The sequence below is a fragment of the Cetorhinus maximus genome, chromosome 19 (genome assembly GCF_964194155.1).
Source record: "Cetorhinus maximus chromosome 19, sCetMax3.hap1.1, whole genome shotgun sequence".
NCBI lineage: Eukaryota > Metazoa > Chordata > Chondrichthyes > Lamniformes > Cetorhinidae > Cetorhinus > Cetorhinus maximus.
This window is the reverse complement of record NC_135897.1, coordinates 41,086,092-41,102,787: the sequence shown is the minus strand read 5'-3', so window position 1 is coordinate 41,102,787 and position 16,696 is coordinate 41,086,092. Positions and strand designations below refer to the sequence as shown.

Below are 16,696 nucleotides of genomic sequence, written 5' to 3'. Positions count from 1 at the left end.
TTCTTGTTCTGGCCAACATTTATCTTTAGAACATTAGAAAAAGAAATATACTGGCCTGATTATCTCATTGCTGTTTGTTGGATGTCATTGTGTACAAATTAGCTGCTGCATTTCCTACATTACAGTAACATGTCAAAACATTTAATTGGCTGTGAATTGCTGTGAGACGTCCTGAGACCGTGAAAGCAGCTGTAGAAATGCAAGCACTTTATTTGGAAGGCAAGCACAGGGAAATGAGACAGTGACATAGTTCCTTTAATCTGACTTTTTATTTTAAGATGTTTTAATATAATTATGAATTAGACATATTCAAATCAACAATTTTGTACTACTTTGAAGTTGCAAACATTATTGTATATTATTAGTAATTCATATTGTAAGCCATCAGATCCAAGAATCTATTTTAAAAGCTTTGCACATGGAAACAAAGATTAATTTAATCCTTTAATGATAAAGAGATACTTTGTGAATAGGATTTTAGTACAAGTCTCAAAGGTCGGCAGAAATTAGATGTGCGTGTGCATATTATATTTCTATAATTTCTATATATTATATAATATATACACTTACATACAAACTTGAGTTAGTATGCTCCCCATTAACAGATTACCTAAAAATTACTTCATTTACTCAATTTCTATCAATTCCAAGGTTAAGTATTAATTCCAGGATATGAGCATACTGTGCTAGCTAGGCTAGATGCACTTCTGCACATGACAGAGTTCTGATACTTCAGAATGTGTGTAAAGGTCAGATCTTTATACAAAGTGAGTCCCACTAATACAGCAGATAAGGTTGAACCATGTTTTGGGTTACCATTTTTATGAGAAAATGTAATCGTTTAATTTCAAAGCAGCTTTCTTCAGTCAATCATATCTGCTCCCGCACAGCCCGTGGCATCAACAGAAATATGAAGATCCTCCAACATCTCTGCTAAACTGATCCGAGGGGCACCATCATCATCAGTATCACTTTCAACCGGAATTTTTGAGGAATCTATGAAAAGAAGTTATTTATATTTAAAGGATATCAAATTTACTACAATCATGTTAGTAACTACAACTTTGAATATAACTGTCAAATGGAGCAGTCTGAATCCTTACTAACATGGTATTAAATAATATAAAAGTTTTAACAAGATTCTGGATCAAATATGCTGTCTCTGACCAATGAGGTTATAACCAGTTAGCAAAGTAGCGCATTGCAGTCAGGTTTGCCTGCAATACATGATTCAGAAGCAGACACAGCTGATCCATAGTGAATGTGGAGACTTGCAAGGTATGAAATCAAATAATATTTTTGATGCACTAGATATTTGCACTATGAAACTATTTTCCAAATTTTTAGACCCTTAAATCCCAAGCAATGGATAGCACTCTGATGCCATCTAGTGGTAAATTATGCTTTCCATACCTAGTGCTAAACTGGACATATTCAAGATGTTATTGCTCCACAAGGCTGCAGAATTAATTTTAAGAAAGATTTTTACCAAATAGAGATTTGGGGATGGATGGGTAAGATTAAAAATAATATTCATTCCTCTTCTTTTTCCACAATAATATCAATGCCATTTAGGTCATTTTTGCATGAACCTCAGTGTGAAACTCACCGCGATAAATATTGACATTCTTCCTAATGATATCATCATCTTCAAGGTCTTCAAGGAATTCCAAGTATTGTCTATAATGTACAGAAAATTCTGTTATTTCATATTCATTACCTCATTTGAGTATCACACAGTCCAGTTTATGATTTTTAGACTAACAATGCTTAGGTATGTGCTTGTTCCACCATGGCAATTTCTCAAACTAAATTCAATAAATCTTGTAATTCTAGGCAAGCACCAGAAAAGGTGACCATTGAAGCTACCATATTTTTGTTAAAAAAAAAATCAGCTGGTTCCTGCCACTCCTTCCCCCTCTAGCCTACTTTTGACTTTCGTCCCACACAGCATGGCTGACTTATAGGAACAAGAGGTGGTCATTCAGCGCCTTCAGCATGTTCTGCCATGCAATTAATTATGGTTCATCTGTACCTCAACTCAGCTCACCGGCCTTTTCTGCATAGATTATTGTTGGGTATGAATATTGAGTTATATTGCTCAGGTTTCAAAAATTTCAATTGCCTCAGGTACAACAACTTTTGAGTGGGTTCCAGATTTTTGCTATCCTCAAGTGAAAAAATGCTCCATGATTTCACTACTAAATCGAGCTCTACTTTCAAGATTACACCATCCTTCTGGATTTCTCCATCAGAGGAAACAGTTTTTCTGTACCTTCCTCCTTAAAACTATTTTAACATCTTGCTCAAATCACCTTCAACCTTCTAAACTCAAAGGAATGCAAGCCAAACCTATGCAACTTATTTAAGACTTGGTATCAAATACGGTGCATTGGCATTGCAAACTCTCCAATAATATACCTATCTGAAAGCAGGACCTAGCTGGGGTCTGAACAAAGCTTTGCCTAATGCTTAACTAAAGTATCATTTCCTCACTTCTGAATTCCAATACCCTTAGATAAAAGACAACATCACATGAGCCTATTTAATTACTTTCTGTACCTATAAACTAACTTTGAGTGGACAACCCAACCTCTGTTTCTCCCTAGCTTCTAGTCTCTCACCATTAAGAATGCATAATGAGGGAGGCTTGCCTGAGAGCCCAGACATCCATTAGTCTGTTTTAACAGTTGCGCACAAAGGAAACATTGCTTGATTGACAGCTCTTTCTCTGTGATCTATTCTGTCAATTGCACAATGTTTATTTACACAAGATAAAGAGGTCAAATGCTTATAGTTTGAAACTTTTAAAGTCTGGATGATTTATATTTTTCTAGGGCTGTAGTAAAAGCCATTTCTTTTAAACTAAAGAAGTTATGAATGAATGACAGTTATTTTTGAAAAGCTTTTGCACACATGCTATTACTACTATCGGGTACATTGGTTCTGTATACAAGGTAAATGGGCATGGAAGTGTCATAGCTTGGCATGGGCAAGATCCTTTGAACTGACCGCTCAAATGGTTCCCTCATCCAAACTATGGGTTACGCACCTCAGAGGGGCCATGAACCACGACGGTTTGAAAAGCTGTCCCGACTCCAGGAAAATTGTGGTGGACTAGGAGATACCGATAAATACAATGGAGCCAGCCAGGTCAGGAGTGCAGAGTGCAGGCACCGTTATCCTGCACTGGTGAAAGCTGGGGTCTGGAATCCTGGAATTGGGTCCCAGCTACCACTTTTTAAATGGTCCGCAGAGTCTCCCCGACTCCACGAAAATTCAGGCCTATGTCCCTGATGGTAAATTCTTGTAGCATCTGCACAATTGATGTTATTACCTGGTTTAACTCCTCATTCCCTTCTTATATAATGGAGTGACATTTGCAATTTTCCAATCCAAAAGCATAATCCCCGAATCTAAAGATGTGGAAAACTTTGTAATTTCCGTGCCAATTTTTAATACCCTGACGAGGCCACCAGATCTCAAACCACATTATTTCAGCCAGTATCTTTTTTTAAAAACTTATATTAGACCTATTCAGTTCCTCCCTTTGACTTACTTTAGGTTCCCTCGTGCTGCTGATATTTTGTTCTCCTCTTCCATTGTGAAAACATACAATGTAATTATTTAACAAGTTTGCCATTTCCTTATTATCCAAAGGCTTAATGACCTCTGAAAAAGTAGTCTAGCAGGCTTTTTATATAGTATTACACAACATAGGGCTAGATTTTGCAGTCAACAACAAAGCAACTTCATTCACTGCTGACCTTGAGGAAAGTTGCCTACAAAGGTCTAGTGATCTCTGTTGCTTGGATTTCCCCTTCCCAGTGTCGTTTTGAATCTGGCACCAAATCAAAGGGTTTGCCAGGTGTCCAGCAGCAATGATGACATCAAGTAGAATAAACAGCCGATCACAGTGAAGTATTTTCACAGGCATTGCAACCGCAAAATCCAGACCCTTACAAATACAAACTATTTTGCTGACCAATGTCACACTTAAATCAGGTAAAATCATTTTTAGAACTGGTCTTTAAAAAAGGCCAAACTTATGCCAATATAGGTCAAGGTTAACCCTGTGATGGCATTTCCTTAAAGAAATTTTTCATGAATTTGTCCAATTATCTTTCAAAATTGAAGTATTTTCATAATTCCAAATAAATTGTTACTTTTATCTTAAGGAAAATTACAATGTAAATGTCACTTGTGCAGCTCCTGGTTTTCCTGAGGAGACAGCAAGAACGATCTGAATGTGTAAACACTCAAGGCATACTAACAAGAACGTTTTGCACATATATCTACAGTCTACCATGCAATCTTATCCAAAATGGCTTGGGTTGGCGTATTTAGATTTGATGCTGCAGAATTTACGAACACATTTTTTTGTTAGCTTTCAAGTTACTTTCAAAGTAATAGCCCCATAAATCTATTGTACTGTGATCTGAAGGGAGAAAAAAGAAAAACTAGACTATACTTTGCATCATCTGTTCCCAAATCCTCATGGTCCTTGTCCAGTTCTTTAAGCTTCCAATTCCTACGATGTTGCCTCCTACCCCGATCATAGCTCTTTTTAATCAATACCTACAGGAAAATGCATCATGGGTAGGCAATCATAAATAATTGGTTATTTGATATTCACATCAATCTACATATCTATGTAGCAAAATGAAAAATATTCCTTTATGTCATTAGAAAATCTTGATTTGAAATCAGTTGGTTTACTTCAGTTCATCCTAAACTACAACATGCTCCAAATTTCTCAAAGTTTCATCGTTAGAAAAGACATATTAAAAAATTTAACTGTGTGCTGAACAACTATCATTTCAATTACACCATCCACGTATAAAACACCGTGAGACATTTTTGTAAGATTGGGGAAAAGAGTGGATGTTATGTAGGAAGAAGAAAATGAAAAAAAAAATAGGGTGTGATAAATGCCAATCAAAAAGGGTTAAGAATCTTGTTAAAAGAGCAAGAGGCGATACAGAGAAATTTGGGAAAGTAAATTGCACTGCCTCAAACAATGAACATAATGATAGGTTGGGCAATATAGGAAAACTAAAGTAACCAGACTGCTGCTCCAGTAACAGATTCACTTCACTACTATACAAGAACATTAGTAAAAAGAATTGCATATTACACAAGTAGGAATAAGAGCAAGGAACTTATAATGGATACATGCTGATTACAATGAACTACTGGTAATTTTTTTGAATGATGGGTGAATTTGGTGCAAAAATATTTGGAAACTGAAGTCACATCTTCAATAATTTTAACACGTTAAGTAATCCTCTTGTAATTCTTACAATCTTACAATACATTTAACTGCCCACCCCAACCCCCATCTCCCACAAGGCAAGTGGTCAAACACCCTCCCAATATTCTTCAATTGTATTCCATCACCTGCTGTTATGACATCCATTATGCACAGAATTACATAGAACTTACAACACAGAAAGAAGCCATTTGTGCCAACCAGCACATGTTGGGTGTTTATCGCTCACACAAACAGCAGAACTGGACCAGTGTGCTATCCATTGTTCTTATACATACATATATCTCCTTTCCTAGCCTACTCTTAAATGTTGGTGTGCAGTTTGCTTCAGTCACTAATTCACAGTGTATTTCATAGCCTCTCAACACTGCAAAGCTCCCCTTGCTCAGTCCAACAGCTCTTATTTATTAGGTGCATTTCCCTCAATCCAAAATAGGTAGATTGGCCCCTGTATACCTTCCCTTCTCCAGGTGTTCATTAAATATGCTCATTACATACTCTAACATAAATATAAAAATTGAATGAACATGTAAACTTACTGTATGTGAATTGCAAATAAATATTGCCCAACACCCTAGGTAGAATTTAATCTTTATTTCTGACAATTTATTCAAATTTGGTATCCCAAGGCTTGACATCATAAACAAACTACTTAGCCCATTTGCATCTAGAACATTATTAGCAAAACAGATTTATTGTGCTTGAGAATCAGCAACAGCGACGAGTCTGCCGCCCCAGAGGGGGAAAGAGTGACCCTGATGTAGCCCCCTCACATGGGTGAATAGCTAGGAGCAGAAACGAGGGGACTGCAGGGAGAGCAGGAGGGGAGGGAGGGGAAGGCTGGAGGACAGAGGATGGCAGACAGGACCTCTCTACTACAGCAAAAGGGTGGGGGGGCAGGGGGGTGGGGGAAGACTCTTGTGGGGGGCTAGAGCAAGGAATGGGCAGGTCCTGTAGAAGGAAGAGAAAATCTGAGGGAGGCGGAGGATAGGGAGGTTATTGCAGCAAGAACCTGGGAGGGTGAGGGCTCATTGTGGGTGGAGGAAGTCTGGTGTGGGGATGGAAGGGGGAGGTGCAGGGTTGGATGAAGGTCAGGGGGCACAAGTAACCTATGTCCCTATGAACACATACACACCTCCATATGATCATGCTAATTTGCTAATGTCTCACAGCATAGCTGGATTCCAATCATCTTGGAACTCCCTTGCCACTGGACCATGGCCCCACTCTGCTGAGACTGTGTGGCGCAACAAGCACCCAAAGCTTAAAAAAATAACAAACAGGCATTTTCCACTCGTCAAGATCAAGTTTGGGGCCTGTAATGTCAGGGCCCTCATGGATAACCCCAGAAGTGACAGGTCTGAGCGCCTCACTGCAATTGTAGCTTGGGAAATCAGGTGCCTCAACATCCACACTGCTGCCCTAAGTGAGGCATAACGTTCAGGAGATGACCAACTGAAGGAGCAAGGTGGCAGAGCCTTCCAGAAGAAGAAAAATGCCTCCAGAGGTGGGCATCACCATCACAAATGAGCTTGTCTGGCATCTCAGCAACTCCCACTTGTGACTGTCTGGCTCTCACTGGAATGAGGAATCAGTACGCCACTGCCATCAGCTCATACACCCCCAAGACAACCAACAAGGCCAAGGAGGGATTTCAAACCAATCTTGAAGAATCCCTAGTCAGAGTCTCAGCAGGAACAAACTGATTCTCTTCAGAGATTTCAATGCCAGGGTTGGGAAGGAAGCACATCTCTGAAAGGGTGTAATTGGTAAGGAAGGAGTAGGGAAAGCAAGCTCCAATGAAGTCCTCCTATTGACAAAATTTCTAGAACATGACCTTGTCAAAGCCAACATCCTATTTCCACCAGTGAGACAAGCACAAGACCTTATGGCAATACCCACGTTTCAGACCTGGCACCTGTCAGTGTTCGAGTTAAGGGATCAGAAAGATATCCACATCACACATGTCATAACAGGTGTCAACAACTGCTGGATCAATCACTGCCTTATCTGATTTACCATCTCCCATCTGCCTAGCCCCCAAGGCAACAGAAGCAACGCAGCAAGAAAACGAACATCGAAGGCCTCAAAGATCCTGCCAAGGCGGCCCTTCTCAGACAGCACCTCACTGCCAACCTCTCAACCTCCAGCCACCAAGAGCTACAGTATACCCTTCGTGCCTGATCGACCCTAAAGTCCACCATTAAAAAAGGGCATGCAGAGAGGTTCTTGGTCTGCCTAACAGGAAACATCATGATTGGTCTGATGAAAACCACCAAGAGATACAGGACCTAATTGAACACAAGTGCAAAGCTTTCAGATTCAAGATGTCTTCACACCTCAAGGGAAAAACAACAGTCTGACAGCCACATGGAAGCAGCTGTACAGCATAAAACCCATGATATAAAAAACAATGTTGGGTAGAAAGAGCGCAGGAGATCCAACAACTCAGGCACCAACGGCTTCTTCAGGACAATCTATGGCCCAAGCACTCAAGGGCCTACCCTGCTGAAACCCTAACATGAAGGAGAACTCAAAGACAGGGAGGCAGTCAGTGATCACTGGAGAGAACATTTTGAAGAATTCTTCAGCCCTGACTCGCTTTCACTTGAATGTCCTCAACTCCATTTATCAATACCCTGTATGGCTTAGTCTTGGCATCACCCTGATCCAGAGAAAAGCTGAAAAAGCCATTCGACAAATGAAAAACAACAAAGCCACTGGAGCAGATGGCATCTCTGCCTATATTCTGAAATACGGCAGTGATACACTGCTGGCATGGCTGCACAACCTCATATCTTTCACCTGGGAAGACTGTATGCCAGATGATCTGAGGGACATTGTGTCGCGTGACTATACTCAAGGAGAGAAACAAGTCCAATTACCATAACTAAAAGAGAAGTCTCCCTGCCGTCAGGCACAAGGAAGACCATTGCAAGGATCCTCAATTGCCACCTCCTAGTGGCCGAAGAGCTCCTTTGGTTGCAGTGTGGTTTTCGCCCATTGAGAAGCACCACAGCATGGAAAATTCTTTAAAAAATGCAAGGAACAGTACCAACCACTATACTTGGTCTTTTTTCCCCCTGACCTCACGAAAGCCTTTGACTCTGTCAACCATGAAGACTTATGGAGTATCCTCCTCAAAAGGTGGCTGCACTCAAAAATTTGTTACCACTCCATGATAACATGCAAGCCATAATCCTCACCAACAGAACCATCACAAACCCTTCTGCAGGGCAGATTGAGGTCAAACAAGGCTCTCCATCTTCCTCACTGCACCTCACCTCCAGCAAATTACCCAAAGGGGTAGGGTTTTTTTAAAAAACCGATGTGGGCATTGCTGGCTAGACCAGCATTTATTGCCCATCGCTAACTGCCCTTGAGAAGGTGGTGGAGAGCTGCCTTCTTGAACTGCTGCAGTCCAAGTGGTGTAGGTACACCCACAGTGCTGTTAGGGGGGGAGCTCCAGGATTTTGACCCAGCGACAGTGAAGGAGCAGCGATATAATTCCAAGGGAACTTCCAGGTGGTGGTGGTCCCATGTATCTGTTGCCCTTGTCCTTATAGATGGTAGTGGTTGTGGGTTTGGAAGATGCTGCTTAAGGACCCTTGGTGAATTTCTGCAGTGCATCTTGATGATACACACAGCTGCCATTGTTTGTCGGTGGTGGAGGGAGTGGATGTTTGTAGAAGGGGTGCGAATCAAGCAGGCTGCTTTGCCCTGGATTGTGTCAAGCTTCTTGAGTGTTGTGGAGCTGCACTCATCCAGGCAAGCGGAGAGTATTCCATCACATTCCTGACTTGTGCCTTGTAGATGGTGGACAGGCTTTGGGGAGTCTGGAGGTGAGTTACTCACTGCAAGATTCCTAGCCTCTGACCTATCCTTGTAGCCACAGTATTTATATGGCTAGTCCAGCTCAGTTTCTGGTCAACGGTAGGCCCCAGGATGTTGATAGTGGAGGATTCAGCAATGATAATGCCATTGAATGTCATGGGGTGATGGCTAGATTCTCTCTTGTTGGAGATGGTTAAGCATGGTGTGGTGCGAATGTTACTTGCCAGTTGTCAGCCCAAGCCTAGATATTGTCCATGCCTGACACGAGACTCCTGAAACAAGTGCTCTACTCGGAGTTTCGATACGGCAAACGAGCCCCAGGAGGGTTGCAGAAACACTTCAAGTACACCCTCAAAAAACATGGAACATTTTCCTTACCTTGGGAGCCTCCTCTCGACAAAGGAGGACATAGATGACAAAATTCATCATCACCTCCAATGGGTCAGCTTGGCTTTCAGCCAACTGAGGAAAAGGGTATTTGAGGACCAGGATCTCAAAGTCGAGACCAAAGTCATGGTTTACTGGGCAGCAGTGATCCCTGCGCTCCTATATACTTTGGAGACTCGAACAACCTACAGCAGGCTCCTCAAAGCACTGAATAGTACCACCTGTGGTGCCTTTGCAAGATCTTCTAATTCCAGTGACAAGAAAGGCAGTCTAACAGCAGTGTCCCCTACCAAGTCAACAAGCCCAGCATTGAGGTGCTAATAACTCAAAACCAGCTCTGGTGGGCAGGACACGAGGTTTGTGTGTCTGACAACAGACTCCCAAAGTAACTGCTCTACTCAGAACTTGGTCGTGGCAGGAGACTCCCAAAACGACAGAAACGCTTTACAGATTTCCCCAAAAGATCCCTCAATATGTCAAACAGCTTCACCAACCCACGGGAGTGCCTGGTCTGTGACCAACCAAAATGCAAAAGGCAGCAAAGACTTCATCAGGAACGCGCACAGGTGAAGTCAAGGCATCAGAGAATTGGACTTTTCAGCCATCTCAGATCCCACTGAACTGGAGTGGAGGTAAATCATCCTCGACTCAAAGGGTCTGCCTAAGGAGAAAAGACTTGAGATGTAGAAAAATGTAATCAATTACACTTCTTTCTCTTATTGTACTTCAGCATTATCAATACTGATGATTTTTTTTGAAAAAGTAAATTATACTGGCAATTCTGCGACAAGCAGCAATAAGATCCCCTCCAAGTCAAATACCACCATTCCTTCACTGTTGTTGATTATGAAATTCCAGGATATTAATCCAACAATGTGGAAGCCACAAGGACAACAATAATTGAAGGAAAAGGCCAATCACTGCCTTCTCAGAGCAACTAGAGATGGGCTATAAATGCAACTTTTACACATCCATAAACAAATAAAATAACATTTAAATATTAACAGACATGATTTCTCAATGTTTCAAAACATCCAGGGAATAAAGCAAAGAGTAAACTAGGTAAAGTATTTTGGATTGATGTGTTTCAGAATGGAGAATTTTCAAAATAATACTTACTCTCTAATATCAGCAATATGTTTGATTCATTAATGGAATACACAATCAACTGATTAATTTCCTATACAATATCCTCTATTTACTAAGAATGTATTTGCTTTTTTTTTCAAAAAATCAACTTCATTTTTTCAAAACAAGATGGTTAACAAAATTATTTATATTCTTAATTACTGTGTGAGGGTATTTCTTACCACATCAGGAACACGTTGAGGATTCATTTTGTTCACATACTCATCATTGAGGTTTGAATTAACCAGATCAAACCTAAAAATCAAAAATCATTTTATTTAAATATATGTTTTTACTATAAGTGCATAAACCAACTGAACTACCATTTCATTCAGCAAACATATTCTTACACTGGTTTCGGTGCAATCATATATTTATTTTAAATACTTGCAGAGCTGCCTTGGCTAACTCATTTTGTCAGGGGATATGTTATTTTGCCATGATCATGTAGGTTTATTGCAACATTTGCACCAATGTGAAAGGCAGATTTAAATAAAGGAAACAAAGTCTGTTTAAGGTTACTTAAATTTAAGATATTCTTAATTTTTAATATTGCTCTTTTTTCAGCAATATTCAAGATTCTTAATTTGTTAAAGCATTTGATGTATTAATATGATCTTTTTGTGGGTTGCAGGTAGGTTGCAACCCAAGGCCTAAATCTAGAATGAGACAGCACAGATTTGTTGGGTGACTTAGGAATGGTTGTGGATGTGCCAAAAAATCAACTGAAAAAAGCACATTTAAATACATCTGAAAACAAGCAAGGAAATTTTTTAAAAATATATATCTTTGGCATTCCCGATCACAGGGAACTGTGGATGCTATTGATATGGATATTACTGGACTTTAATCAAGACTGCAATTGGTGGTTTCTTGGAATTTAAAGGAATTGAGTATCAGGGTCGGACAGGAAAATGCAATTGAGGTCGAAGACCAGCTACGATTTTTGAATAGTGGAGCGAGCCCGGAGGATCAAATGGCCTATGCCTGCTCCTTAATTTTTTTAATGTTCTTATTAAAACAAAATCGCAGACAGATTTGGGTAACATACACAAGAACACCACTTAGTAACAAGTGAACAGCAATTACAGTGCAACAGCCAATTACTACATAGGACATTGCATATGATAAAACACTGAAAACTTAATGTGGAAAGTGCACACCATACGCAAAATGTTTAATATTAGATGCACCAATATCACACTTGAATGAAATGCACAAGGGCCATACATAGACTTAGAGAAGCAAAAGTCAAATGAGTAGTTTATGGAAGAAAACAAAATGATTCTCAGCTTTTAGTATATGCATTTTAAAATGTGCTTCAAATTGTATTGTAATGAACACAATTCACATCTTAACTCATAGTGCTTTACAATTCTTAAATTAACTGCCTTTCTATGGGAAATTACTGACCCCAACACCAGATCCCCATGATTAAGCAAATGTCCCAAATGAGTACGACAATAGTATTGTTGGTTAGTGTCCATCTCAGATGTTTTCTGTACCCAGACTTCAGCCAATGTATGCTGGAATAAAAGTTGAAAAAAAAAAGAATGTTACGAGCAAAATCACAACTTAATAGTTTGAAAAGGAATTACCTTTGAAGGAAACAATTTCCATAGAAGATTAGTTTAGCTACAGAGAAACAATAAAAAATGTGCTGCGATTCATTGCATTTTTGCCTGTTTACTTTGCAATATTTACAGTAACATTCAGAAATATGTCCTGAAAATTTTATGCATGTGCAAAAGTGCGAGATGAGAAAGGTATAAAAAAATTTGCTAATGGAATACAAAGCAGTTGAACCTATTTATTCTACTTATTGAAATGCATAACTAGTTTCACGTGCTGCATTAAAAACCTAGAACATTCTTTATAGGAGATGGTATAGTCAGGAAAGTAATCTTCTCGCTCCACATTGAAAAGTTTACTGTGGAACAACAGTTGAGAGACAGTAGCTTATTATTAAAATACTATCAGTAGCTTTGAAGAAAGTAGCACCACGACATCCTAATTTAAGAACATGAAAAGCAGCATTCCAGTGTCAGGTGATGCTTTTGCTTCATTTCTAGAAGGCCCATGTTTGTCTGCTTGCAGTGATGCCCAATCCAAAACATTTTTAACTAGTGCTCAGTGTACTACTGGTGAGTAAATCTTCACTTGAGAAGAAACAGGGAAGCATTGCTGATATTCTGTCACCAAAAGGCTATGACCTTTAGGTTATAGAATGCAGGGTTCTAGACCAAATCAGAGTTACAATGGGCTAGACAAAAAAAAATCAAAATAAAGGAAAACAAAAAAAAAGGACGTATAGAAGGCTGTGCTTTCCTGCGAGTTTTAAAGTTGTGCTTTCTGCACACAAGTGAACAAATACAATTGATGGAAATAACAAAACATAACCTAAGCACTTTCAAACCAACAAGAAGTCACAATTATTAGAAAACATTTGCAGCAGGGTGCTTGCATTTTGATTTTGGATTTTTTTTTAAAAAATGCACATACAATAATCTATACAACTTCTCTATCAATACGTTCACCAAAAATTTTTCATTAGGAAGTATAATTGTCATGAAACTATGTTGTTATTTTACTTAGATAAAAGCAAAATACTGTGGATGCTGGAAATCTGAAATAAAAACAGAAAATGCTGGAAAAACTCAGCAGGTCTGGCAACATATGTGGAGAGAAAAATAGTGTTAAGAGACTCCGTATGACTCTTCTTCAGAGCTGAAAAAAACCAGAAATATGATGGATTTTATACCGTTTAAGAGGGATCGGATCGGAGCAGGTGGAGCAAAATAGGTGGTCAGGGATAGGTGGGAGCTCAGGGGAGACTGACACAGATGTCATGGACGCAAGACAAAGCGAGTGTTAGTGGTAGTGTAAAGGCTAAAGAAGATGCTGAAAGAGGCATAAAGGTAGGATAACAATGCGTTAATAGCAGAACAAAGGTCAGCGCTCTGAAAGTGCAACACAGAAACAAGTGACAGATGACCCTGTAGGGGGTGGGGAAAAATGATAAAGAAAGGATTAAAAATAAAAAAAATAAAAATTTTAAAATTAGATTTAAAAGGGGGTAAAGATGGAGGAGGGAGTTCATAGTCTGAAGCTGTTGAACTCAATGTCAAGTCCAGAAGGCTGCAAAGTGACTATTCGGAAGATGAGGTGCTGTTCCTCCAGTTTGCGTTGGGCTTCACTGGAACATTGCAGCAGGCCAAGAATGGACATGTGGGCATGAGAGAAAGGTGGTGTGTTGAAATGGCAAGCGACAGGTAAGTCTGGGTGATGCTTGCGGACTGAATGATGGTGTTCCGCAAAGCGGTCACCCAGTCTGCATGTAGTCTCTCCAATGTAGAGGAAACCACATTAAGAGCAGCGAATACATTAGACCAAATTGAAGGAGGTGTAAGTGAGCAGCGTTTGGAGCCTTGGACCATGAGGAGGGAGGTGCAAGTGTTGCATCTTCTGCAATTATTTTACTGATGGTAATGCTGAGGCTCTCTATAATGTTTGGTCAAGGGCTGCTCTCAAAAGCTCTTGGGAACCATAATACATTGTGGTTTACAGAAGTTGAAGCGATGTCAAAAGTCACCAGTCCAAGAAGCAATTATCAGTCCCGAGTCAGTTACAAAATCAAGCTCTTACCTTACATTAACAAAGATAGTTAAAACCAGTAAACTGTATCCATCAAATTAATGTTAGCCTGTCTGTTTTATAATCTCAGTTTTCTGTCCTATTACTGATGTGGCCTTTCTGAATGACTGACTATTAGAGCATCTAAGCTCAGATTCCTTTTAACTGTATAGCCATTACTTCAAGCCGTTGTATATCAGCAATCACCTGGAAAAGGTGGTCTCACACCTCAAATGATGAGATATAGTTGTACGATGAAAGCAGATGGTGCAAAGCCAGACCGAAAAAAAATAAGCTTTTGAAGTTAAAACAAATTTGGATACTCACCAACTCACTCACCATTTTAGTGATTAGAAAAAAAAACATCTCAATTGTTTCAACCATAATCTCTCCACAATGCTGCCTTTTTATGATTAATTCCCCTTTCATGTGTTTGAGTTGTGTGTGGAGTCCTGCATTCCCCAAATTAGTAAGTTCTTAACAAGAAATCAATACGAGGCTCCCACTTACATTGTGAGATCTTCAGTGCAGTATAAATGTATTAATATATGCCACACCATTTCTCAATTATTATTTTTTCTCTATTATGGTCATATCTTCCCCCTCAAACTGTCTAAAAGGTCTGTAGGTTTGATAGGCTACCAGTAATTAACACTTCTCTGCTAAAATACATTTTTGCTCTACTGCATGATTACTTAATTCCTAGAACATCAAATACTTAATTGAAATGCCCACTAAAAGAACAGCACCACAGCTTCACCGGTCATTGCCACCCAAGAGGCAGATTCTTTAAACCTAAACAGTCAATGCAGAAAATATTAAAGTTCAGATCCATCAGTATTTAGTAATTGGTAATTAGCTATAGACCACAAAGGACCATATACATTTCTCTCCTTTAGAGAGAGACACACAATTAGTTATATATGACTTGAGATGCACCACTCCGCAAGCATGGGACAAGGCAAGGTTGCAGGCCTCCATGAACTGCCACAACCAGTGTGAGGATTGAGTCTGCGCCATTGATGTCATACTGCAGACTTTAGCCATCTAGTCAAATGAGCTAACTAATCCCCCACAATGTTAAACATATGTACTGATGCACTAAATTTAAGGTAGATTTGTTTTAACTATGCAACAAAGGTATACTTGGTTACTATGAAACTAACTACAGAAAACAGTGAAGTGTGCTTTATGGAAGTTTGCAAATTTTTAAATTCAACTCCATGAGAATAGTAAAATCTCTCTGAATAATTGAATTTTAGTATCAACCCAAGGGCCTGCCAATAAAGAAAAAATATCTAATACATGTAAACACAGTAGAACACGACTGAATGCCTGCTAGTTTGGAAGATTATGTTTTTATTTCTTCCTTCAATAATTCCGACAATGCTATAGAAAATTTCACAAAAGTTTTCTACAAGAGAACTCGGTTTTCTTAGGCCCCAAGAGGAAAATTTCACACCTCTTCAAAGATTATCTGTTTACTTACTCTGGTGGATTTTGTGCCTGTACCAGGAACACGCTTGCAGTCTCCAATTATGTCAATATCCATTACAATAAACTCCTCCAGTTGCCCAGGTTGATAAAGGCTGTAAAAGGGGTAGCGCCAATAAGTACAGCCATCAATTTCAGCAACTGCAAGTGATTAAAAAAGGCAAATTAGGACACTTCAACCCCATCTATTGTGCCACTCATTTCCATGTTGCTACACTGAAAGAATCATGTCACATGTGCTCCGCCTGAAGGCAAGTCCTTGGCTCATTGTCAGCGGATGCTTCATTCTGATCTGTTTTCTTAGCAGCTTTTGTCAGTGGCGGTTTGCCACTGCCTTACACTCTCAGAGACAGGTCCCAAATCTACCTCAGCCAGAACGGGAATTAAACCTGCGCTGTTGGCATTATTCTGAACCACACGCTAGCCATCTAGCCAAATGAGCTAACCAGTTCTCCAATGAAAGAATACAGCTACTATAATTACAAAAAAATTTTAAAAATACGAAATAAACACTTCTAAAACTACAAGCAACACAGTTGATTTGGAGTAGAGGAAAATGTTGACACAACCAAAGGGTTTAAAATGACAAATTGGGAGAGAGAATGATGTTCAACACACCATTTTAGCCAGCTATTGTTTTAAATGTCTATAGCCACTCCAAGTTTACTTTACTAATGCCCACAGCAAACTGCTCAGGTCCATTCTAAAGTAGCCTACAACATACAACAGAAAATGTTGTAAAAGCTTGGAACTCCCTTCGCAATAGCACTGTGGGTGTACCTATATCACATCCGAGGTGAGGTGCGGGTGACTGCCCTTGACATCAAGGTAGCGTTTGACCGAGTGTGGCATCAAGGGCCCGAACAAAACTGGAGTCAATGGGATCAGGGGGAAAAACTCTCCATTGGTTGGAGTCATACCTAGCATAAAGGAAGGTGGCTGTGGATG

At 39.6% G+C, this 16,696-nt stretch overlaps 1 protein-coding gene across 1 annotated transcript in view; it reads right to left on the bottom strand.

The window, feature by feature from the left end:
- Nucleotides 1–254: 254 nt before the first annotated feature.
- The window catches only part of nmd3 (NMD3 ribosome export adaptor), a 62,875-nt gene continuing 46,433 nt past the window's right edge, over nucleotides 255–16,696 (bottom strand). The window contains exons 11-16 of the mRNA XM_078563781.1: nucleotides 15,744–15,889; nucleotides 12,035–12,147; nucleotides 10,804–10,876; nucleotides 4,472–4,578; nucleotides 1,610–1,680; nucleotides 255–996 (exon numbers count right to left, since the gene is read on the bottom strand). Of these exons, the coding sequence (XP_078419907.1) occupies nucleotides 863–996; nucleotides 1,610–1,680; nucleotides 4,472–4,578; nucleotides 10,804–10,876; nucleotides 12,035–12,147; nucleotides 15,744–15,889 (644 nt within the window). The 3' untranslated portion in view covers nucleotides 255–862. The remainder of the gene's footprint in view (nucleotides 997–1,609; nucleotides 1,681–4,471; nucleotides 4,579–10,803; nucleotides 10,877–12,034; nucleotides 12,148–15,743; nucleotides 15,890–16,696) is intronic.